The 26,436-nt window shown below is 32.5% G+C and overlaps 2 protein-coding genes across 9 annotated transcripts in view; both read left to right on the top strand.

Moving 5' to 3' along the window:
* The window catches only part of SENP7 (SUMO specific peptidase 7), a 130,371-nt gene extending 110,199 nt beyond the window's left edge, over positions 1-20,172 (top strand). For 7 of the 8 annotated variants that reach the window (XM_079101379.1, XM_079101382.1, XM_079101378.1 and 4 more), the window contains 10 exons: positions 865-998; positions 2,790-2,906; positions 4,798-4,920; positions 7,567-7,659; positions 8,309-8,433; positions 9,346-9,398; positions 10,080-10,123; positions 10,235-10,303; positions 11,009-11,159; positions 14,050-20,172. In XM_079101379.1, the coding sequence (XP_078957505.1) occupies positions 865-998; positions 2,790-2,906; positions 4,798-4,920; positions 7,567-7,659; positions 8,309-8,433; positions 9,346-9,398; positions 10,080-10,123; positions 10,235-10,303; positions 11,009-11,159; positions 14,050-14,187 (1,047 nt within the window). In that variant the 3' untranslated portion in view covers positions 14,188-20,172. Of the gene's footprint in view, positions 1-864; positions 999-2,789; positions 2,907-4,797; positions 4,921-7,566; positions 7,660-8,308; positions 9,233-9,345; positions 9,399-10,079; positions 10,124-10,234; positions 10,304-11,008; positions 11,160-14,049 lie in introns of those variants that run through there. The other variant, XR_013757405.1, reaches the window with a different exon arrangement.
* A 663-nt stretch (positions 20,173-20,835) lies between these two features.
* Positions 20,836-26,436, top strand: part of IMPG2 (interphotoreceptor matrix proteoglycan 2) — an 86,768-nt gene continuing 81,167 nt past the window's right edge. The window contains exon 1 of the mRNA XM_079101411.1: positions 20,836-21,098. The gene's annotated coding sequence lies outside the window, so the exon portion shown is untranslated. The remainder of the gene's footprint in view (positions 21,099-26,436) is intronic.

Raw genomic sequence — 26,436 nt, 5'->3', positions numbered from 1 at the left:
TTGAACTCTGGGCCTTGGGCTTGCGAGGCAAGCACTCTACTGAGTGAGCTATATCCCCAGCCCCAGTGTTTATTTCTTACTGTGGTTGTATATGATGTTAAGATTAGGTGAATCTGAACAGATATTTTCTTGTTTTTGGAAGCTTCTGTAAGTCTTAAAATTATCTTTAAATAATAGGAAGTTAAAAATACTATTTTTATTTTTTAGGAAGTTGGTAATTTACATGTATCTTGTATGTTTGCCAAATACTTCCAGAAAGAAAAGGTTGTTTTTTTTTTTTAAGTAGCATACACAGATGTGCACATGCCCACAAAACACATACATGAATATGTTCTGAGGCTTATCTTTTATTCAGAAGGCCTTTAGAAAGCCATATTAAATCTAAGAAGATGCTTAAGACTTTGCCATTGTCCTTTATAATAATGTTAGAAAATTTTGCTTCTTATTTAGTTTGTGTATACAAATTTGTGTCTTTTCCATTTCATGGTGGAATTGTCAATTTATGATACATTATAAACTCAACCTCTTTTAATTTAAAATTTTATATTTTCCTATTATTTACCACGTTTGAATTATTCTGGACTTCTGAGTTGTCAAATTCTTCTTTAATTTTAGAGCCCCATATCTGGAAATAGCACTTCAAGTTAAACTAACCATCATAAAGCATACACTATCTTTTGATCACAAGTATTTTTTTTTTTTTTGGTTTGGTTATATGTTTAAAGAAATTTTAGTATAGATTGTTGATGTGGATTAGTCACATTTTCAGTTACAAATTTAGTTTTTACCTATATTCTTTTTGAAGTTATTATGTTTGTATTTTTTTATTGATAAGGAAATTTTTGCCTTGTCATTTTCTTTCAGCCCTCAAATACAGATGCAGCTAAACCTACGTACACCTTTCTACAGAAGCAAAGCAGTGGTTGCTACTCACTTTCTATTACATCAAATCCAGATGAAGAGTGGCGGGAAGTCAGGCACACTGGACCTGTGCAGAAGTATGTACCATGACATATCCTGTTTGTAATAGGTGGGCATATTAGTAGTTTTCATTCACGCTGCTGCTTTTAAGTAGATTAATTACCTTTTAAAGTATTTTGAGTTTTGCATTCATGCTGATGTTTAACAATAAAAATATGTTATTTTTGAAATTTATGAGGACCTGAAACCTGTTAAGAAAACAAATAGGTGCCATTTCATTTAGTTTCATGTCAGTAAGATAGAAATGGCAGTCCAAATGTCATATTTGGTAAGATTAAGGTGTTTATTGAAAATATTTGAATAGCAGTATATGGCTTTGAAGATTATACATTTCATATCTGAATGTACAGAGAAAGTGAAGTTGCTTACTAAAGTGTATCTCAGTTTAGGTACTTTGGAATTTATTTCAAAGTCTCTTTTAGAAGCTACTTCTTTGTTCATATTTCATCTTTTACATGTATTCTCATGGTAGTAAATTAAAAGAGTGTGCATTTGAGATTATTTTCATACCTTCATGTGATTCATTTTCTTTGGTTACTTTTTTTTTTGTGGTACTGGGGATCGAACTCAGGGCCTTGTGCTTGCAAGGCAAGCACTCTACCAGCTGAGCTATCTCCCCAGCCCTGTTTACTTTTTTTTTTTAAAGCAGCCGAGAAAGCACAGAACAGGAAAATAGCTAAAAAAGACAGAAACTGTCAAATTAGCATTCAAATTTTTCAATATTTTAAATTTGAACTAGATGTCATGGTACCAAAAGTGTATCCATTAGCTTCTTGAAGTTTTATGATGTAAGAAATACATGTTATACCTTCATTAGTATTGTACTCAAGTACTGCCCTTTACTATTCCAAGATGAAGCCTGGAATTCAAAGCTGGTCTTATTTCTGAGCTTAAGGGGAGAGTGCCAGAAGGATGCCTTTTAGCTACTTTCTGTTCTCTGCTACTTTCTGGTTGTGATGTAATTGTTTGTTTCCTTTATATTCTCTTAAGTTTTACATTGTAAATACTTTCTTATAAGAAATTTGAAAGCTTCTTAAGCTTCCTTCTTATTTCTTTATTGCTTTACTGCTAGCCACCACCACGAGAGCACAGTTTTTGACTGCTGGTTGTCTGAATGGAAAGGAATTTTTCTTGGGGATTCAAACTTAGAATTTATGACCTTAGTTGTTCCAATTATAAACTATGCAGAAGAGAAACATCCTTAATGGTATCAAAACTGATTGTGAGATAAAATCTATTTTTGCAGGGAGGAGGGTGGGTTTTAGGAATTGAACTCAGGGGCACTCAACCACTGAGCCACATCCCCAGCCCTATTTTGTATTTTATTTAGAGACAGTGTCTCATTGAGTTGCTTAGCACTTTGTCATTGCTGAGGCTGGGTTTTGAATTCAGGATCCTACTGCCTCAGCCTCCCGAGCCACTGGGATTACAGGCATGAACCACCATACCTGGCAAAACCTATTGATTAGGCAATTGTTGAGACTAGTATTGAGATATTAGTCTATTGAGACTAGCTCATATGCAAATAAAATGAAAGGGAAAGGTGATACTTAATGAAAGAACCATTAGTGGCTTATGAAAATGAAGGAAATATAATTCCTTTGTCCTGTCAAGTATTTTTTATTCTACAGATTTTATAGAATCTTACTGCTCAGTTTTATTTCATGTAGGAAATCTCTTAGGTACTAGAATTTTTAATACCAATATATTTTAACGTTATATTTTTTCTTTTCTTTTCTTTCTTTCTTTCTTTCTTTCTTTCTTTCTTTCTTTCTTTCTTTCTTTCTTTCTTTTTTTTTTTTTTAAAGATTGATTGTATATCCTCCACCACCCACCAAGGGGGGATTAGGAGTAACTAATGAAGACTTAGAATGTTTAGAAGAAGGAGAGTTTCTTAATGATGTCATCATTGATTTTTACCTTAAGTAAGTAAAGTAATAAGTAGTCTTACTTGTTTTATAGGTGTTACCATGGAACTTATTATAAATGTCTTCATCTAAGTTATTTTAACACTAGTTAAAAGTAACCTGCCAAGATTTCAGATCTGGAAAATTTTTGGCTTACAAAAATTTTTATCAACTCAGTTTCATTTCTTTATTTTCATAGATACTACATACTTTAGAAGAACTAATGCTTTTGTTTTACTTTTTATATGCTGGTTTGTGATATGTACTTCTTTGAGCACTGTATTATATGTTACAGGAAATATTTACATAATTGTGAAGCACTTTGGAGACTGAAAAGAAATGGCTTTATTCAGTTGTCTAGTATATGTTTTAGCACCATGGAAATTAAACTGTCATTTTAATTAAAAGAATTTATATCACTTTTAGTTTTTCAACTGAACTTTTAGTTTTTAGTTGTTGTCTAACAAAAGCTAAAGGATAGATGTGAAAGCTTTTAAAACTTTCATACAAAGAAAATTTATTTCTAGCCTTCATTTTGTACTGTATCGCTAGGCTTGAATTGCTAACACTTGATTGAGAGAACTCCTAACTATTTCACAGATCCTTGCCACATCAAACTTTTTGTCATCTTACCAACTGTGTTATTATTCTATTAATAATACTATTTTTATTCTAGCCATCAAAGCTTAAAATCTCACATTATCATTTATATGTACAAACATAGTTTTAATCTCTAGAAATTGTTTGGGTCTTTTTTTATACCATCCATGTCACTTTTTGAACATATGTAATACAGTTTTAACAACTATTTTAATGTCCTTTTCAGCTTATTCTAATGTCTATCAATTTCTGTGTTAGCTTCAATTAATTTTTCTCTTCATGATGAGTTGTAGGGTTTTTTTTTTTTTTTTTTTTTTTTTTTTTTTTTTTTACCTCTTTCCTCATTTGGTAATTTTTAAATGAATGATGGAAATTTTTGAATTTCTGTAAATATGCTTGAACTTTGTTCTGGGATACAGTAAAAATTACTTGAAAATAGCTTTTAGGTGTCTTGTTTTTAGGATTTGATAAATGAGACCAACAAATTATTTCCCACCACTGAGGAAAGACTCATGAATACTCTACCCAGTGTCTCATGAATTATTAGATTTTCCAGTCTGACTAGTAGGAATAGGCACCATTCTTGGTCTGTGTGAATGCTGAATATATCCTTTTCTCTGATCAGTTTTGGTAGTTATTTCCCCTGTTTGGGTATTTTCCTCACACACATCCAGTGGTCAATCTGTAGCTGTCTGGAGTTCCCTTTCTATACAGTTTTTCCTTTGTAGTACTCTAGCAAACTCTGGCCACTCAGCCTGCATAAATTGTTACAAATAGCAGTTTCCTAATTATGAAGGGTTTCACTTAAGTGATTGAATTATACAGTTATGTTGAAGAATTGCTGTGGGATAGAAATAGACTAAGAATTCAGGTATTAGTCATATCTTAGTTATTAAAGCTTTCTAGGTTCATTTAGTAGTGTCATAATTTCAGTCTTATATTTGTTCATCTATTATTTAACTAATAATTCCTTCTATCTTTGTTTCTTTGAACTGTGAGTTTTCTAGGGGCAGGTACTTTTAGTTTCCCTTTTCTTGTGTCTCTCTTGTAAATGTGGTGCTTGGTACATGTTAGGAATTTGATAAATATTATTAATTAAATGAATGAATAAATTGGGCAATTTCAGTGTCAAATGCCCTTGATGGAAGATGAGATAACTAAAGAACAAATAGAAAGCTCAAATCAGAGAAAATGCAGGATTACTTTGAATCTAATTGGATATAACTAACAGTGTTTTCTAGAACATATAAGGTAGTTGGAGAAAACAAGGTAAAATCTAAAAATAATTTTGTGGATGGCTACTCTACAGGTATCTTATATTGGAGAAGGCATCAGACGAACTTGTTGAACGAAGTCACATTTTCAGTAGCTTTTTCTATAAATGCTTAACCAGAAAGGAAAATAATTTAACAGAAGATAATCCCGATCTTTCGTAAGTCAATCCTCTAATGTGCTTAAGTTTTAAGATAAAATGAACTATTTTGATGCTTCTATTTCTTAGAGTTGGCAGTATTACCTCTTGTTCAAGTCCTGAGTCTCTTTACTTTAGAACCATTTCTTAGCCTTATATTATTCTGCTTCCTATGACAGGAAAGCTAACTCTTGCACGCTGCATTTCTAGTTGCATGTTCCATGGGGGTTCTAGAAATTGGAGGACCAGGAATAAAGAAGCCAGGCTATTTTTTCTCTACCCTCTTTACCTTGTGCTGTGATTTTCTCAGAGACTATTTTTTCTGTGAGATTTTAACTGGACAGATTTGCTAGATCTCTTTTCTGTCTGGAGATACTGCTGCTTCCCTTTGTCCTCTAACCTAGGGCATAGCAGTTTCCAAATATGCTGATCTTTTGTTGCCTCACTGCCCTCCCCCACTTTCCCACTCTTTTTGCCCTTTTTCTTTTATCTTTTACTTCTGTATCCAGTTCCCTGTATTACATTGTATCTGTTCAAAAGATAGGATTTTTAAAATTTTCCTCATTAGATCCTTACTGACATGCTACTATTTAAACTGATGGAACATGATAGTAAATACATATTTGTTTGCAGTTGGGCTATATTTCTGTTCAAATCCCACCCCTCCCCCACCCAACTGATGCTTGGTCTGGTGTGTGTATGTGTGTGTATACACACACATCTCAAACCAATCATTAGTACTCACAAAAAGAATCCCTACAAATCAGATTGTGTGTGTGTGTGTTTAAGATAAGCCAATAACAAAGCAGCAAGGGATACAAACTTTAATGACCAATAATAAATCTACTACAAAAGGCTCAAACTTCTAATCTTAAGAAACTGCAGAGTAAATAGTAAATACACTCACTACCATAGTATATGAGATCCTGTGAGATTTGGCTTCTTTCCATCTTAAACTCATTTCATGTAAACTCCTTACCCTCCTCTCATTTACCATGCTTAAGTTCAACCTACCTCTTTCAGTTTTAAAATATGTTCAGATCTTTTCTACTTACTGCCTAAAATTTCTTATCCTGGTGCTGTTTTGTGTCACAACATGATCTCTCTAATCATATTATTTGCTCACTTATTTGTTTTCTGTTTCTCAATCTAAGGTCTCTGTGAGGTCAAGGACTTCATCTCTCTTATTTCCAGCCTATCCCTGATTTCTTTTTCTCAGTTCTTGACTGTGTAGAAAATACTCAATTAAATATCTCAGCATTTGGAATATACTAGGGACTCAAAATGTAAGACGATATTAATGCCAAGAGAACTCTTGGATATTTAACTGAGTATTTTCTACACAGTTAAGAACTGAGAAAAAAAGATCATGTTGTAGCCCTTATATTCTCTTCTGTTTTTCTTGCCTTGTTTTATGTCTAATATAGTCCTAAATAAGGTTAGCATCATTAGGAAGCCTACCAAAAAACAATATAAGGAAACAAATAAAATTAGGTGCCTGTTTTGAAGATTCTCAAATGAAAAATAAGTTAATAGTCTATGTGCTGGTTGAAAGTAATTATAATTTTATGATGGAGTCATCTAAAATAAGAAATTCAATAAACATGATTCCTGATTACTTGATGTATAGTAGTTCACATCTAATTCATATTGCATTTTTTTTTAGCTCATTCTGGATTCTACTTACTCCAAAAATTTATGCCAGGTGTTTTAGTTAGATATTATTCAGATAAACAATATGTTGCAAAGATGTCTGTTTACTGTATTTCTTGGTATATAAGCATATAAACATTTAATAGTTTGTTTTTTTCCCTGCATAAAAAGAATTCCTTCCAAGGGCAGAGGCAGAAGTCATATGCCACCTCCTTATGCCCATGTTAAATGCCATTTTAATCCTAAAGCTTTTTTGTGACATCCAAACTTGGTTTTCTATAACTCCCCTGGTATATAGGTGTGAAAAAAAAAAGAAACTATTGTGTGTGCACACTAACTTACTGTTGGAGGTAGCTGTTCTAAATGCTTTATCATAATTCCTTTGTACCCTTATACTGCTTGTATTTTATTTATTTGTCTCGTTTTTTCTTCCTTTGATTATAAATTATTCTAGGGCAGTGTAGATTATTTCCATTATTGGTACTTAGAAACCTCTGAATATTTGTTGAAGCAATAAAAGATGAATGGTGGCCACACTTAGACTTGTTCTGTTGTTTCTGAACTAAAGGGAGAAGTGTTTTGTGTTTTAAAATCTTAAAAAAAGGCTCCATATCTCCTCCTCCATTAAGTTCTGATACTTCCTTCCTCCCAGATAAAATATTCGGACAATTTTTTAAGGTTATATGATAATTTGCCTGATACCCAGATGGAGCAAAGCAGAATAAATAGATTTAGATATACTTAAAGTCAGTTAGTTGCTAAGCCACTTTGGAACCTACAAAGCATTTAATAAATTTTAGTCTTTATTCAGTCCATTTCACTATTAAGTGATCAAATTTAACAACTAGGAGTTAATACAAGGGAGTTTATTTCTAGTATGTTAAATTTTACATTTGGAAGAAGATGCTTAAATAAACTTGGCATTTTCAGCATGTAAAAATGACTCTTAAAGTCTTCATCTTAAATTTTAATTTTTTTTTTTTACAAATCAAATTATCCATCTTTCATTTCCAGAATGGCACAAAGAAGACATAAAAGAGTAAGAACATGGACTCGTCACATAAATATTTTTAATAAAGATTACATCTTTGTACCTGTGAATGAGTCGTGAGTATTTCCAATTATTTAGAAACAAATTAGAGATTGTTCAGAAAAAAATATCTGTGGTGTTTTTAGACTAAAAACAGCAAAAACTATGAGTACATAAATCCCAGGTATTATTTTTAAATTTTTTCTATGAATATAGCCAAAACAATGAATTACTTACTTTGGATTTTGGTTTGATAATGTTTATGTTATAAATATGGGAGAGAAAAATAAATGACAAATGGCTTGCAAGACTAATGATCGAGGCATTACTTTTTTTGATTCAAGAAAAGATCTGAATAAAAATCAAAAGACATAAGGTGAATCTTAAAGTTTTTAAGACAACACACTCTTCAAGTACTGATACAAAACAGGTGAATCTGAGTGTTCATTAAAGCAGATTCTCAAAAGAAAGCATTTGACTATATAAAAGTAAAGGTAAATTATTCAGATTTTTACCCTAAGTAGTTTTACTTGTGGCTTTGATAATTTTGGCTATGTAGTCAGTTTTGGAATGTGTGTTCTACATCATATCAGATATTAAAATGAATGGCTTCAAAATCAGTATGAAGTTTGTCATACTCACTTTCTCAGAATGTTGTTCGAGAACATATTCTTCTACACTGTTTAGATTTTTTATGTTATTAAGATTATAGTTCTTTTTCAACAGGTCTCACTGGTATCTCGCAGTCATTTGTTTTCCATGGTTAGAAGAAGCTGTGTATGAAGATTTTCCACAAACTGTACCCCAGCAATCCCAGACTCATCAATCTCAACTTGACAACAAAACAATAGGTGACATCATTAATGTAGATGGCATTTTTAATGATGACAATAGTAAAATGGTTACAGGGAATAATATGAAGTTAAAAGTAGTCTAGGTATTTATTATTAAACTTAACTAGAAGGAAGAGTAAGAAATTTTAAAATTTACATCCTGTTATAATTTCTAAGTTTATTGTTGATGCCAGGTTTTACTGTAGCATTTTTAAAGAGTAACTTTTCTAACGTAACCAAGAATTCATGGCATGAATCTTTAGGCATAGCTTGAAATCTCTCACTTCTTATTAATATAATTTAGTGCTTTTGTTATAGACTAGTAATTCAAAGGATCTCTTATAAGTCTTCCATGATTTTCCTTATTAAAACCTATAATCTTAATTAAGTAAATAAGCCTACTTTCTTTGAGAAAAAATCAAAATTGTATAATTTATAACAATAGCCTAACTAATAAGCAGAACTGATAATAGCCATTCTCCCTTTAATACTATTCAAAATTTGGGTGAGGAGGGAGAAAAACTGATAAAACAACTGATTATTTTCAATTTTCTTTAATCCTTCTGAGCTTCAAAAGTGTATTTATTCAAAACTCTTTGGAAATAGAAGAACTGTTACTCGGCAATTAATTACCCTTCACAGGAGACATTTTGATTAATGAGCTGTTTTTAAAGATTGTCTTTATAGGAAATTGGCCCAACTAACTGGTATTTCAGGTTTTGGCCCTGGGGTTTATGTATTGCCTAAAACCATCATCAGGTTTTTCCATTGACTGAATATTGCTCATAACATTAACCATGAAAAAAACAGATCCCAGGTATTTTTCCTTTAATTTATTACTTTGCATATAAATTACAGTTTAAGCTTATCTAAATTATCTGTATCAGACATACAGTGAAGACTCAAAATTGCCTCATTATCTCTTATTAGAAAATGATCTACATGCTACTTCATCACTCTCCTTGAGTGCCGAGGATTCCCAAGTAAGTGTTCTGTACAGAAGTGAAGGAAGGAGAACTCAATGGACAGGAATTGGCTTATAGTTAAATTGTGCTGCTTTAAGATTCTTTGACGATTTTGGGGAAAGAGAGCAAGAGAAGTTGTCATTCTTTTTATATCTGTTTAGCTTGCTTTAGCTATCTCTCTTAGAGATTCATAATAATTTTCATAATTAGAAAAATAAAGGTACCTAGAGGGTCCTCATTAAAGAAGTCTATTTAAGTTTGACCTCTTGTTTCTCAGATTTATAACCAAAAACAGACATCAACAAAAAAAACAGTTCCCCATTTCTTCTCCCTTAACAGAGATGAATACTCTGCTTCTTTTGCTTCAAAGGGAAAAAAATGTATCTCTACTGACATAAGTTGGGTTAAAGAATGTATGTAAAGGCAGATTTTCCTCTTTATGATGAAAAGTAAACAGAAGTCAAGTTCCAGATTGTTTTTTAGGCCAAATTAAAACTCCAACACTATTGCTCTTTGCAGTATAGGAAAATAAATCAGTGAATTTTTGGAAAATGAAGTTAGTTCACTTCAGATGATGAAAAGAACTCATATATGAAATTTTAATTTCCAAGTTGTTTGACATATTTTGAGGAGTAACTGAATATTATTGTATTCAAACTGACTTTAATTGTAAAGTCATAAAAATTCATGTTATTTCAGGGTACCGAAATGAATATGTCAGTACCAAAGAAAATGTGTAAAAGGTAAGTATGTGCTATAATCACAGTGATGATAATAATAATAGTTTTTTCCATGTATTTAGGTATACTTCTTATACAGTATTTCCATCTTGATTCTTCCTTTGCTTTTCATAGGCCGTGTATTCTCATACTAGACTCTTTGAAAGCTGCTTCTATACAAAACACGGTTCAGAATTTACGAGAGTAAGTAATAACAATAATACCATTCAATATGTTCCCTAAAATGCCTTGGTGATTTTGAAACTACCTTAAAAGTTACTGAAACTACTCTTATGAGGAATTATATTTTAATATGCATTTAAATGAAGCCTGCAAATCTAATCAGTAAAATCTTGTATTTTGTGTTAATATTTCTCAAGGACTACATCGAGTAAACTCAGAATTTGTATTCATAATTGAACAAATTTTGTCAATTTATAAAGAGCGTTGCTAATATTAGTGATTATCAAAGTGTATTACCTGAGGGCAGGGGGAGAATTCACAAATGAACATTAGTATGTGTATGGATGTGTGTGTATGTACCCTCTGTGTGTGTGTGTGTGTGTGTGTGTGTGTTTGTGTGTGTGTGTGATTTTTGTAATTCACTCTAGGGCCTGTAAAAAACTTGGAATGAAATTAGTCATTTATTACTTTACCTTATAATATAAATACAACTTTGTATTTGAGTTGTAAAGTTGAATTGTTGAATAAAAACTAGTGTTTAGTCTGAAAATCATGTTACTTAAAGTGGCACTTGTGAATGTTTACAAAATATGGTTTTTATTGTTAAAGTTCAGTCTTTGAAAATGTATTTGATACAACACATCTGGCAGCAAATGCTTTTCTTCATGAAAATATTGCCTGCTGATCAATTCCTACTGAAATCCCTTTGCTTATTGATCATTTCAGGTATTTAGAGGTAGAATGGGAAGTTAAGCGAAAAACTCACCGTGAATTCAGCAAAACAAGCATGGTTGACCTATGCCCTAAAGTTCCTAAACAGGATAATAGCAGTGATTGCGGAGTGTATTTACTGCAGTATGTGGAAAGTTTCTTCAAGGTATGTGAAGATAAAAAGAAATTTTTTATTCACAGTTATTAGCATATAACCACAAATTTATGGGCAAGCAAAGGACAGAAAAATGTTACAAGTAGTCAAGAAAAAAGAAAAAGCAAGAAAGAAAAGAAATAGAACCACAAATGACCCAGATACTAGAGATAGCAGATAAGAATTTTAAAATGATTTGATTGTTATGTTAGAGAAAATAAGCCAAATATGAACAAAGTAGATGAAAAAATGAAATTTAAAAAATCAAATGGACATTCTAGAGCTGAAAATGTGTAATGGTATATTTGAAATTAATAATTTATTTAGTGGGTTTAATAGCAGACTGGATAATGCAGAAGATAGGATTAGTGTATTTAAAGAAAGAAATATAGAAAGTATCCAGTGATTGCTCAGGGAGAAAAAAGAATGTAAAGAAAATCAAAGACTAAATGTTTTCCTTGATAAGTGGATGATGATACATAATGGGGGTGGGAGTTGGGGGTATGAGAATAATGGAGGAACTTTGGATTAAGTAGAGGGAAATGAGAGGGGGGAGAGGGCAGGGGTATGAAAGATGTGGAATGAGACAGACATCATTACCCTGTGTACATGTATGATTATACAAACGGTGTGAATCTACATCATGTACAACCATAGAAACAAAAAGTTGTACCCCATTTGTGTACAATGAACCAAAATGCAGTCTGTGAAAATAAAAAAATAATAATAAAGACAAACTGGTGAAATTGGAAAAAAAAAAGAAAACAACATAAGAGACAAGTGTGAAAATAGTTGAAATTTCTATTTTACATGTAATTGGAGTCCTGGAGAATTGGAGAGAATGAGAGAACAGCACTGGTATGATATTTAAAGAAAATTTCCCCCAAATAAAAGACCCATTTATTCATAGCTGTAGAAATACAATGACAAACATGACTGTTATTTTCTAACTCACAGAGACTCTGTAGAACGGTAACAGTAGGAAAGACTTATAAGTGGCAAGGAATTACTCTTTGCGTTTTGAACTATCAGCTTATTGGTTCAGCCATCTGCAGTATCATTTACGAAGATGGGTAAAGGAACAAGGCATTATTGACCAGGAGTTGCTTAGAGAATGCTTAAAGGTTCTTTCAAAGCATAATAGTTATAGTATACAGTTAGAACTTTTTGATGTTTTAAATATTGGCGAGGAATGATAATATACTGTAAAAGATGTTACACATTATGGAGAACATTAAATATCTATTATATTGGTTATTTCCCCCTATTTTAGTCAACTTTTTCACTACTTTGACTAAAAGACCTGACAAGAACAATTTTAGATGAGTAAAAGTTTATTTGAGGGCTCACAGTTTCAGAGGTCTCAGTTCATAGATAGTCAGCTCCATTCCTCGGGGCTCAAGGTGAGGCAGAATATGATGGCAGAAGCCAGTGGCTCATATGATGATGAGGAAGAAGAGAAAGACTCCATTTGCCAGATACAAAATATATATCCCAAAGGCAAGCCCCTAGTAACCCAGTCCTCCAACCATACTGTACCTGCCTTCAGTTACTACCCAGTTAATCCTGTCAGAGATTAATTCACTGATTGCGTTAAGGCTCTCATAACCCTATCATTTCTCCTCTTAACCTTGCATTGTCTCACACATGAGCTTTTAGGGAACACCTAATATTTAAACCATAACACCCCCCTTTTTAATTCCACACAGGAACCTCAGGGTAGCAATTCTGGTTCTGGTTCTATAATACTCTTTCTAAATGGATTTGACTTTGTTTAGGGAACTCCTGTGCCTTATTACATAATACATTCTGATTGTTACATAATTTTATTTCATATAGCTTCAGTCAGTAGAACATACATTAAATACAGGATGAAGTATTATGTTAGGTTCCTTAGGAGAAAAACTCAAAAATCTAAAACTTGTGTTTTTCATATTTGCACACTATTGAAAACCTATGAATCTTTGTAACAACCCTATCAAAAATAAATTCTAATAAAATACTAGCCAATAAATCTCCACTGATATTTGCTACAAGAAGCAATCAGTCCATCCTTTCAGCCTTATGTCCTGGTGCTATTAATTCTTTCTTCAAGATGGGAGTACTAATATCTGGCCTCTAGTAATATCAAATTTGTAAAAATAATCCAAGGGTAGCTTTCTTTAACAATTTTTAAAAAATTAAAACACAGGAATACCTATGCAGTTGAAGTTTGTAATTTCCACTTAAATTCAACATAATGGAAAATATGGTAGTTCTTGAAGCAATTGAATCAGTTATTTCTTAGAATAAAAGAAGGTCTTTTTGTTGATTTCTCTAAAATCTGAGATTATTTTTCACTAAGACTTTCTTAGTTTTTTGGTGGTTTTTGTTTTGTAATGCTGAAAATTGAACCCAGGGTATTCTACCACTAAGCTGTATCCCCAGCTCTTTTATTTTTCACTTTGAAACAGGGTCTCACTGAACTGCTTAGGCTGGCATTGAACTTGTGATCCTCATGACTCAGCCTCCTGTGTAGCTAGAATTATAGGCATTCACCTTTGTGCTGGGAAACCAGCTTGATTTCTGAGTTATGCTGAATCATTCTCTGTTTAGCAGTTCTGTTTGTGATACTTCACTTAAAGATGCAATGTAGCAGAACAGATTGTATTTAATTTCAATGATCAAAAGTTAGCAATTTAATGAAAATATTCTAAATTTGATTGTGGTGATGGTTATACAACTCTGAATAAACAAAAACCAGTGGTGTTTTCAGGTGAATTGTATGACATGTGAATGAATTATATCTCAATAAAGTGTTATTTTTAAAAGTTAGCAATTTTTCATTTCCTATAAAAATGAAATTAAGACACATTTAAAATTATGTTGCTAAAGTGATTGCTCTCTTTCTTTTTCTCATTAGGATCCTATTGTTAACTTTGAACTTCCAATTCATTTGGAGAAATGGTTTCCTCGTCATGTAATAAAGACCAAACGGGAAGATATTCGAGAGCTCATTTTGAAACTTCATTTGCAGCAACGGAAGGGCAGCAGTAGCTAGTTAATCTGTACAAACATGACACATATGTTCTCTAAGATTACTGGAAAGCCGCTTACCAGCATTTGTGTTAGCCAGCTCACAGAGAAGAAAATAACTTTCAGTAGTTTTATAAGTCATTGAACATTATTTAAAACATATAAGATGTATTATTAGACTTGCTGGACTCTCATAGATGGAGTGGGAATGAGGGTGATATACATAAAACTTACTAGATAGAAATTAAAATTTCATAAATATTTGATATTTTTCTGATTAAATATGCTTGGATTATGCAATAGCATATGTAATGTGGGAATGTTTTTGTAAATAATAAAACTATGTTATCTGTACTTCCACATGACTGGGTGTTGACGGGAGTTAGGTCCTCCCTGGTGCCAGCCCCAGTGCTTGTCAAATTTGTTGACAAGTCATATTGTATTGTAATTCTGTTCTTTGCAGCTCAAGCATGCAGTATGAATACTGTGTATTTTTTTTTAAAGAATTTAGTATCGAGGCTTCAGAAAATGCCATTTACGGCATCCTTTCTGTATAGTGTAAAAAAAAAAATTCATGATGTTAGGAAGATGATAAAAACTCACTCTTTCAAAGCGCAGCTTATTGTTGTCAACCGCTAAATGCAATTGCTCTGCTCTATATTTTTTCCCCATTTCTTTTGATGTTACTCACATGTGGGGATCTGAGAATTTAGTTCATTTGTTCAGGGTAAAATTTGAAGCAAAAAAATTAACTGTCTAAAATAAGTTTTTAAAAATTATGTATGTATCCAAACTTAGTTTATTTGAGGTATAGCTATATAAATATCCACTTCTACATTATCACAGAATGTATATACACAATTTCTGTAAGTATAGAAGATAAAATTGGTGTCTTCATATCTTTAACAAAAATACCCTCAAAGTTCTATTTATTATTTAGAACCAAATATATAATTTTATAGCTTAGTTTACCCAGTATTCATCTGCAAAGCCAGATTGCTCTCATTGCTTTTATATTTTTAAATTGTAGTTTTTAGAGCTCTATGATCCCCTATGGATCTTAAACCTATGGCGCTTAATAGTTTATTAAATATTCAGGTAACAGTTTTATTGAATTCATGTGATGATGGTGGTATTATATATGATTAAACACTTTAGAACCTTCTAATGTTATCAGGAATATTTTGAGAGAGACATGTTCGTATTGTATTTTCTCAAATAAGAATAATTTTTTAAGAATATTATTTTGATCTTGTTTTAAGCATCTCTTGGATTTACATTGTAAATCAATAAAACAAAAGCAATTTAAAATGAAGCTAAAAAATCTGAATATTTCAAAATCATGTGAATTGAGGTTGTCAGTTAATCTCCATGTCCTTAGCTTTTGTTATCTTGTCACCATCTTTATATTGTTAAACATATTTGTCTTTTGGAGATTGCATATAAAGATGGTTATAATTGCATATTCCATTCCCAATTTGTGTGTGTTGTTGTAGGGGAGAGACTTTTTTAGGTGACTATTAATTGTTTTGTACATCTAATTTTGGGGAAGCACATATACAAGACATCTAGTGATTTCTTAACTTTCTGTTTGTATGTTTTTCAAAGATACCACTGTCCTTTATTATGTTTTGGAAATTAAAATTAATTTTCCTAAAATCATGTGCAAATAATGCTTTGATGATATCAGTATTTTATATTAAACATTTCCTATTAATTAAATTGAGTTGTATTTTTTTTCTAAAGAAGCACAAGCCATTGTTATAAATAATTTCTAAGTGTATGATGTCCTGTGAATACCATATAACTGATGCTTACATTAATTTTTCTCTTTACTTTAACAAGTATATAATTAATTTTAATGTCATTTCAGTTCAGGGAAATTTTTTTAGTACAGGTTGAGCATCCTTAATCAGATAGGAAAAATGTTCCAAAAATCCAAAATCCAGATTTTCCCAAATCTAAAGGTTTAGATTAATGCCAATATAATGCCACAAATGGAAAATTCCACACCTGACTTCATGTGATGGTTCACCATCAAAACATAGGTGCACTAAAATGTGTACAATTACCTCAGGATATATGTATATCAAATAAAAATAAATGTTATGTTTAGACTTGGGTCTCATCCCCAGATATATCATTAAGGTTCTACAAATGTTCCAAAATCCAAAACTTAAAGCACTTCTGCTCCCAAGCATTTCAAATAGGGATACTCAACCTGTAACTACTATTACCAGCATTTTGTTAGGCACAAAAAATGAACTTTTAAAATTCTTAAAGAAGAATAGGCTCTTAATTATGAGTCATTTATGGACATATGAACACTTTTAACATTCTCTGGTAAGAACAATAGAATCTTTGGGAACTTGGTCAGGTGGGAGTGGGGAGTCATTCAGCCTAGAGGATGTGTGTGCTAGTGCCTGTGTGTGGGTGAATGTAAATGAGAAGAAATAGAAAAGTAGTGAAAGGGTTGTTAGTGGACAGAGAAATCATTTGTAAAGATTATACTGCTTTTAACTCAGAAACTTTGAGATTAAACAAAAAGGAAGCCTTTTTTGAGTCATGTCTAGTCTCTGGAGTAGGACTTTGCAAAAGCTTTAATACCTCTTAAAATCAGCTTTTTTTCTTTTTATGTCAAGAAGAAAATGTTCTGTGTTCGTCATATAGAGCCCATCCTATCTTGTTCTGGCCTGGGTTCTGTCCTCATCTTTCCATTGTCCACTACCTTTTAGTTATACAGAATTATTAATTCATGTTCTAAGTACTTCTCTTGGTAGTCTTATAACTGAGCTTATTCTTGAGGAAGTTTGAGAAGTTTGCTCATGAGCTGTTAAAAGATATGGTTCTGTGTGTATTAGGCTTCCTTCTGCTGCTGGGGCCTGCACACTCACCTGGGTGGGCTTTTCTGTTAAAACTGAATGCATCCCTTCTGGGAACCAGAGAAATCAGTCAGTACTTCTATAAAAATTTCAGATGAAGATGCACTTTATTTAAAATTATCATAACAGTGTGTTAGTTCTACAAAGTGAAACTGGAGTCAGGTTATGCACTGTTGTCCCATGACTGTGAATGTCATTTTAAACCCCAAACCATAGATGGTCATCTGGAATTGGAATTGTAACATTGCATGTTTACACCTGCAGGCCTTGCACATGCTATTTCCTTTTCCCAGGACACCCTTTCACTACTTCATGTGAAGTTTTTTTTTTTTTTTTCCCCCAAAACTAATTCTAATGTCACTACCTCCACACCTGTTCAAGCAGAATATCTGCTCTCCCATAATAATTTGTATATGTGAATTGTATCACATTTATTACAATATTTGTATACATGTTATTCCCTGTGTTCTATAACCTCCTTTAAGACTAGAAACATTTGATTTTCTGTATTTAGAGAATTGAATAAGCACTCAATAAATGATCCTCATTGGATTTGGAAATAGGTATGGATGAAGCAATTTGGAACTCATCCCCAGAACAGAGTTTTATGTTTAGTTTTGGTACGTTGGTGATTTGGAGACTTCCCCCACTTTGATACTGGGGATTGAACCCAGGGGTGTTTAACCGAGCCACATCCCAGTCCCTTTTTTTACTTTAAGACAGGGCCTCATTAAATTGTTAAGGCTATGAACTTGGCAATCTTCCTGCCTCATCCTCCTAATTCATTGGGATTATAGGAGTGTGCCCCTATGCCTGGTTTGGGGACATTGCTTGATGCATAACAAGGTTCAAAGACCTTCATATAAAGTTTTGAAATATTTCCTGTAAGGAATTTCCTTAAATGGAAATGCAAGAAATATTTTTTTTTTTTTCTGAGCAATTAAATACTAGAGAGAAAATCTGTTTCATCTTTAGGTAAAAATCCAAAATTCCTGTAAGGCTTTCAAGGTATTCCATAATGAGTTCGCTTCATTCTCAACCTTTTTGCCATATGCTCCTAACCAGCTGCAGCAAATATCTTAAATTTTCTGTATTAACAGTATACTTTTCCACCTGTTGATCATAACCAAGAATTTCTTTCCCAACTCAATCCTTACTACTACACCACCATCTCTGCCCACTGAAATAACAACTAGTCTATTCAAGGCCCAGCTTAAACATTATCTTTTCCAATAAATTTCTTCTGCTTTTCCAAGTGGGGGTTAACTTGCTTTTGACAATCTCGTGGTATAAACTTATGGTAGTCACCACCTACTACTCTGTGTCATAAATACAGTTATTCTAAGAATGCTGTGATTAAAAGTTATATCAAATGTCAAGTTAAGTTGAATTTATAAAATTATGAACCTATTTAGAAACGAACCCAGCTTTAATTTTTTTAGAACAGTATAGATTTCTGAAACGATATGTTTTGTAGAACATAATATAACAGATTTTTTCAAGTTCTAAAATTGTCTACTTGTGCTATAAGTTAGGGAATTTTTTTTTTTTTTCCTGTTCTGGAGCTTGAACAAAGGAGGACTGCAAAGCTTGAAAGCTCTTTAGACTTTATGAATACATGTAATACAACTAATATACCATGCATTAGTTCCCAAAGAATTTTCATATTTCCTAATTCTTACCAGCAACCCCATGACATAGGCAAAGATCATCATACCTAATTTTTTGAGTGAATAAACCAGCTCAAATAGCTTAGATGATTGACCAAAATCAAAGATTAAGCAGTAAAGCCAGAGTTTAAACCCAGGTTTTCTGAACATTAAGTGCAGAAATGTTTCCAATTGTTGTGATTCTGAAGATTTTTTTAGTTTTTTGGACTAGGTCCTCAAAAAGAATAATTTCCTACAAATATTTGTTATCTGAATGTTTCCCTTGTTCTGAATTATCAACATAAAATATTTCTTAAGACCTTAAAATTGTGTATAGTTAATGTAATTTTCAGGTTTTTTTTCTCCCACTCATGAAGTTTGGCAAATAAATTTCTTGTAAATTTACTGATATTTTATAGATGCAATTATGCACATCTATTCAATGGTCATTTAGATTTGTTTACTTTTATAAGAGCAGAAAATATAGTTTGAGACCAACTTGAAAAAAAATGCTTGAAGTACTGAAATACCAACTAGTCTGTATTCCTAATCTATAAAACAACATTGACGATGACTTAGTACAGTGAAAGATTGTTAAGAAAAATGTTCTTTAGATCATTACAAAACATTTTTTTCCAGAGAACTTTCCCAGAGATACGTAAAGTAAAATATAAATTGTTATTTAATATTAAATCTTTGCTTCCACAGGGATTTCAACAAGCTTAACTGCCTTCTACTAGATTTATTTGATGAAAACAACTGTCCTAATACAATTTTTTTCTGATTTCCTCCTAGTAAACAAAAGCCTTTCTTGGTTAAAAGATCTTCATGTAGATAAAAACCCTGGGTCTCACATTCAATAGCAAATTAAGCAACAAAGTTATCTTCACAGCGCTCATTTATGTTAAGTGATTACTGTGTGTCAGGCACTATTCTAAGCAGTGTTGTGAGGATTAAATTAGTTAATTAGTTTAATCCATCACAACAGCTCTACCAGTAGTTTGCTTTATCGTTCCTATTCCACTTTATACATAAGGAAGAAGACTTAACTGGTTATAATGAATGATTTTCAGATTTTCTATCAAAAAAGCAAATTTATAAGACAATAACTTAGAAAAACTAATGATTGTTTTTTATGTAGCTCTTAGGTAGGTGTCATAGCATATGCAACTAATGATAGTCTGGGCATTTTTATGCTCATACATTTTCAGTCGTAGGAGAAGTCAAGAGAATGTGTGGATTTATCAAATTCAACTAGAAGATTCAGAAAAGTTGGAAAAAATCAGTGAATTATACATGAAACATTTGTAAATGAATTGCTTGTTAAAGGCAAGGAGAGTGTTAGTAAAGAGCTTAGCTACCTAGATTAGAATAAAGAAATTGTCTCTCCCCATCTGTTCCAATTAGCTTATCTCTCCTGCTTTCATAGCATGCTGGTTATTTCAGAAAAGAAGTGAGAGCTACTTTGAAAGGACATCATTTTTATTTCCACTAATTTATAATGAGTTTGGAGTGGTTGTCCATTCTCAAACATGAACTTTTAAATCTTGGGCCTTTTCTGTAACAATTTGTTACTGGAAATTTCAAGGCTTTGGATGCTCAGTTAAGGATTTCGCCTCTTTTTATTTCTTTGATTTTGGCTCAAATGATTATGTTTCCTTTTTTGGGGAAGATTTCTCTGGGTGTTTTGATATTTGTTCTGATAGAAGGAAACCTTCCATCATCAGGTAATTTCAAAGTCTTTGCTTTATCTATATAGTTGTAGCATATTTTCTTAAAAATTACTAGAGGTGATTGAAATTGAATAAATACTACTCTATTAATCTTTGACATTTCTTCATTTAAATTATTCTAAAGTATCTCTAGTAACTGGAGCTTTGAATACTAATTCATGGCTCAAACCCTACTTCCCCTTATTTCTTGTTTTGAAATTGAATATATACTTGATTTCAATAACAATCTTAAAGGAGGAGAAATTAAATGGAAAATAGATTGAATACTTCACTCTTTTCCTTCTTAAATATGCAAGACTGTCTATAATCTGAGTATTGATTTCAAAATCCAAATATGGGACAAGTATCAGTTTTGCTTTTAGTTGTCTTTTATGCCCTATCTTATGCCTCATCAAAAGTTTTGATTGTGTTTTCACTCTGTAGTACAAACTTACTTGTTTTTTGAAGAGATTCAAGAAACCAAGAGTGCAGTTTCTTTTCTCCTGCCTGAAGAATCTACAGACCGTTCTCTACCTACTGAAAAGAAGCAGCTTCTGAACCACAGAGAAGCTGAGAGACCGTGGTTTCTTAGGAGGCGGCGATCTCTTTTGTTTCCTAATGGAGTAAAAATCTGCCCAAATGAAAGTGTTACAGAGGCTGTGGCAAACCATGTGAAGTATTTTAAAGTTCGAGGTAAGAAAACATCCTTATCTTTGGGCTCCCATAATGAAATTAAAACATTGTTCCATTACATTTATTGTATCTAATAAGTTGTGACTTAATTGTAAGTCAAAACTTGTGATAATTTAGACAAAACCAAGCTACATATTATCTATTTGCTATGAGCAAAGAACTTGCTAAAAATATAGTATTAATATAATTTCAGAGGGCAGTTTCCATCACTCCAAAATAGGAAATGTTTTAAATCTTTTAAGCACTTCGAGAATGCTGGTTTGTATCATTGGAGGAATTAATTTTGCTTCTTCATTACAATTATTTACCTAAATACACTCACAAAATATATTTGTACACTCAACCTTCTTGCCTATTTATGAAAATATAATCAATTTATTTTGTAGTTTTGACATTCCACAGACTGCTGTGTCTAGTAAGAACATAGAAAAATTTTTATGTCTGAAATGATAGCACTTCTCACAGTGGTCCCTGAAGCAATACAAATTGGGTTTTATTTTTTATTTTTTTAGTTAAACAGTATGAGCCTTGAAGTTATGCCTTTTTGTCATGTGAATTCACTCTGTTTCTTAAATTCACTAACATTGCTTAGTTGACCATACTGTGTCTCTCAGTCCTTTGGAGGATTTCCATGTTCTGTTTTTTGCTGCTTAGCAGCCAATAAAACGCCATAATTTGGATGTAATGTTAGTAAGCTAAAGTGGAGATAGATGATGAAATGATAATGAAATTAGGCTTTTTTAGGCATACATTCATTCATTTATCCAACAAATGTTTACTAAGCATTTACTGTCTTCTAGGCACTAGGTTAAATGAACCTTCTCTCTGAGCTACTGTTGTCAAATTTGTCCTCCTCCTTTTCCACACCAATATTAATAAAATAGAAATTTAATACCAGATATTTTATTTATATATATGTATATATATATATATTTGATGTTTTTGTTTGTAAATGTGGTAAAACTTACTAGCATTTTTAGTGTATTTATATCTCTTCATTGTATTTGGGGATGATCAAACATTACTAAGTAATAAGCTTTCCTTTTACTTTGTTCTTTGTTTGTTTATTTGTTTTTGCAGAACCAGGTATCAAACTCAAGGCCTCATGCATGCTAAGCAAGTGCTCTATCACTAAGTTGTGTCTCCATCCCTTTTCCTTTTCCTTTTCAAATGAGATCCATAGACCTGACATTTTATAACAGGACATATACCAGAAATAGGAAATTCCAAAGAGAGTAGAAAGGGAGTAAAGGAACTGAAAGTAAATTAGAATTATAATTAATAATTTATGAAGCTATGATTCCTATATATTATATTTAATATATTATATCTATATCTATATCTATCAGTTGTAGGTGGACACAATACCTTTATTTTATTTTTATGTGGTGCTGAGGATTGAACCCAGGTCCTCACGTGCTACCACTAAGCCACAACCCCAGCCCTACTTTGTATTATTTTTAAATAGATAAGCATATCTAGATATCTCAACTTCTGGTTCATAGTGAAGAGAAAGGACCAGTCATTTAAGGAAATGGTAATACTTTGTGGTTGCTTTGCTTTTTTTTTTTAATTATATTTTTATTTTTACAGACTGCATTTTGATTCGTTGTACACAAATGGGGTACATCTTATCATTTCTATGGTTGTGCGCGATGTAGATTCGTACCACTTGTGTAATCATACGTAGGGTAATGGTATCTGTCTTATTCCACTATTTTTCATACCGCTGCCACCTCCTCCCTCTCATTTCCCTCTACGTAATCTAAAGTTCCTCCATTCTTCTCTCCACCCCTCTCTCCCAGTTATGTATCAGCATCCACTTATCAGGGAAAATAGTCAGCCTTTGGTTTTTTGGGATTGGCTTATTTCACTTAGCATGATATTCTCTAATTCCATCCATTTATCTGCAAATGCCATAATATTATTCTTCTTTATGGCTGAATATTATTCCATTGTGTATATATACCACAGTTTCTTTATCCATGCATCTGTTGCAGGACATCTAGGTTGGTTTCACAATCTAGCTATTGTGAATTGATTTGCTCTTATTTTTATAAATTCAAGGATACTATTGAAAAAGAAGCCAACAAAAAAGTAAATCATACTCAGAATAATAAATTTTAAAATACAGATGCTGGGACTGGGGTCATTGAAAAGAGACTTCATAAAACTAAAATGATTGGCATAACACATCAAGATTAAAACAGTGTTTACATAACTGTTACTGTCATGATAAACAACCAATATTTCATTTGTTTTCATCTGGGGAAAATGAATATTTCAACATAGGTCTTGATTTTGAAGAGATAATTTGGATTATATCTGTAACACTTGAAACTTAAAGGGAGGGATCTATTTCATGTTCAACCAAAGATCTGAGCTCTTTTCAGCAAGCTAATTTGATCTAATAATTTGCCCAGTTTTTCCTTAGAGAATTTGACATGAATTGCTAGTTGGTGCAACAAATTTGAACAACAACAAACTTGCTTCTTCCATATTAGAAAGCAAGTGCATTTAGCTTAATAGTAAAATAAAATGAATAGGACATTTAGAAAAGAATATAATTAATAGTCTTCTTTTCTTTTTTAAAAATCATATTTATAACTGAACCTTTTAAAACACAGTTTTATTGAGTTATGCTTTGATGGATCATAGGCATTTAAAGTATAATTTTATTAGTTTTGACTAATATATTTACTTTTGAAGTCACCACTACAATTAAAATAAGGAATTATTTATTTATTTTTTGGTACTGGGGATTGAACCTAGGGGCACTTGACCACTGAGTCACATCCCCAGCCCTATTTTGTATTTTATTTAGAGACAGGGTCTCATTGAGTTGCTTAGCTCTCGCTTTTGCTGAGACTGACTTTGAACTTGCAATCCCCTGCCTCAGCTGCTGGAATTACAGGTGTGCATCACCACATCTGCCAGGAATTTGTCATCTTAAGAACATTGAGTCTTCTAATATATGAACACGATATATTTTTCCATTTATTTAGATCTCCAACTTCTCTCAGCAATGTTTTATAATTATTTCTATTTTAGTTTTTGTTCATTTATTTGTTAATTCACACATGCAACCTTGATTCATAATGATTCTGCCAGTTACTGTAATAACCACAATAATTTAGTCAATGTAGAGTATGCAGACATACTGTACAAGGTGTACAAGTGGAAGGACCTATATGAGAAGGTTCATCCACGCCTGATGTAGTAGAAACCAGTCGACATGCATTTTGAAGAATGGGTTGGTATTTTCCAGTGAAACTGTGCAGGGTCTTGGGACTCACAAACCGAGTATAGTTCCATTATTAAAACATATTGTGCAAGGGGTAGAGTCCCAAGGGATAAGGCCACATCTGACCCACACATAGGGTTGCCAGATTCAGCAAATAAAAATTTGGGACACTGAGTTAAATTTGAATTTCAGGTAAATAACAATCTTTTTGGGGTAAATATGTCCCATGTAATAATATTTGATCTACAGGTTTGCTGGCTCTGTGTCTTGAGGAAAATTGTTCTATTTTAAATAATTAGTTTCTTCACTTGAAATAGGAATAATAATAAAAATAATATAATATTAACAATAATGTTTTAAAGGATATATTGGCAGACTTCTAGGGTTATTATAGATCCTAAGTAAATGACATTGTCATTGATTAAATGGAAGGATTATATAGATAATGTTCTATTCAGTTTATAGATCTTGCACATTTTATCAGATTTATCTTTAATGGTTTCAACTTTTTTTCCTGCTATTTTTAATGGTAGCAAGAAAATTTTAATTTCTGATTGGTCCCTGCTAGTATGTAGAAATATAACTGATTTTCATATATTGATCTTTTTTTATTATAAATAAATTGGATACATGTTGTTTCTCTGTACATGGAGTCAAGGCATACCTTTTGTGTAATAATAAATTTACATAGGGTAATGTTGTTTGATTCATTCTGTTATTTTTTCCCTTCCACCCACCCCTCCCACCCCTCTTTTCCCTCTATACAGTCCTTCCTTTTCTTCATTCTTGCCACCCTCCCTAACCCTAACTCTAACCCTAACACTAACCCCTCCCTCCCCCCATTATGTGTCGTCATCATCCACTTATTAGTGATATCATTCGTCCTTTGGCTTTTTGAGATTGGCTTATCTCACTTAGCACGATATTCTCCAATTTCATCCATATGCCTGCAAATGCCATAATTTTATCATTCTTTATGGCTGAATAATATTCCATTGTATATATATACCACAGTTTCTTTATCCATTCATCAATTGAAGGACATCTAGGTTGGTTCCACAATCTGGCTATTGTGAATTGAGCAGCTATGAACACAGATGTGGCTGTATCTCTGTAGTATGCTGATTTTAAGTCCTTTGGGTATAGGCCAAGGAGTGGGGTAGCTGGGTCAAATGGTGGGTCTATTCCAAGTTTTCTAAGGAATCTCCACACTGCTTTCCAGAGTGGCTGCACTAATTTGCAGCCCCACCGGCAATGTATGAGTGTACCTTTCTCCCCACATCCTCGCCAACACCTATTGTTGCTTGTATTCTTGATAATCGCCATTCTAATTGGGGTGAGATGGAATCTTAGGGTGGATTTGATTTGCATTTCTCTTATTACTAGAGATGTTGAACATTTTTCCATATGTTTGTTGATTGCTTGTAGATCTTCTTCTGTGAAGTGTCTATTCATATCCTTAGCCCATCTGTCGATTGGATTATTTGTATTCTTGGTGTAGAGTTTTTTGAGTTCTTTATAGATTCTGTAGATTAGTGCTCTATCTGAAGTTTGGGTGGCAAAGATTTTCTCCCACTCTGTAGGCTCTTTCTTCGCATTGCTGATAGTTTCCTTTGCTGAGAGAAAGCTTTTTAGTTTGAATCTATCCCAGTTATTGATTCTTGCTTTTATTTCTTGTGCTATGGGAGTCCTGTTGAGGAAGTCTGGTCCTAAGCCGACATGTTGAAGATCTGGACCTACTTTTTCTTCTATAACCTGCAGGGTCTCTGGTCTGATTCCGAGGTCCTTAATCCATTTTCAGTTTAGTTTTGTGCATGGTGAGAGATATGGGTTTAGTTTCATTCTGTTGCATATGGATTTCCAATTCTCCCAGCACCATTTGTTGAAGAGGCTATCTTTTCTCCATTGCATATTTTTGGCCCCTTTGTCTAGTATGGGAAAATTGTATTTATTTGGGTTTGTGTCCATGTCCTCTATTCTGTACCATTGATCTACCTTTCTATTTTGGTACCAATACCATGCCATTTTTGTTACTATTGCATTGTAGTAGAGTTGAAGATCTGGTATTGCGATACCCCCTGTTTCACTCTTCCT

Source organism: Sciurus vulgaris (genome assembly GCF_902686455.1).
Source record: "Sciurus vulgaris genome assembly, chromosome: 10".
NCBI classification, from domain to species: Eukaryota; Metazoa; Chordata; class Mammalia; order Rodentia; family Sciuridae; genus Sciurus; species Sciurus vulgaris.
The sequence above is the reverse complement of the archived record's forward strand: the minus strand, read 5'-3'. Positions and strand labels throughout refer to the sequence as shown.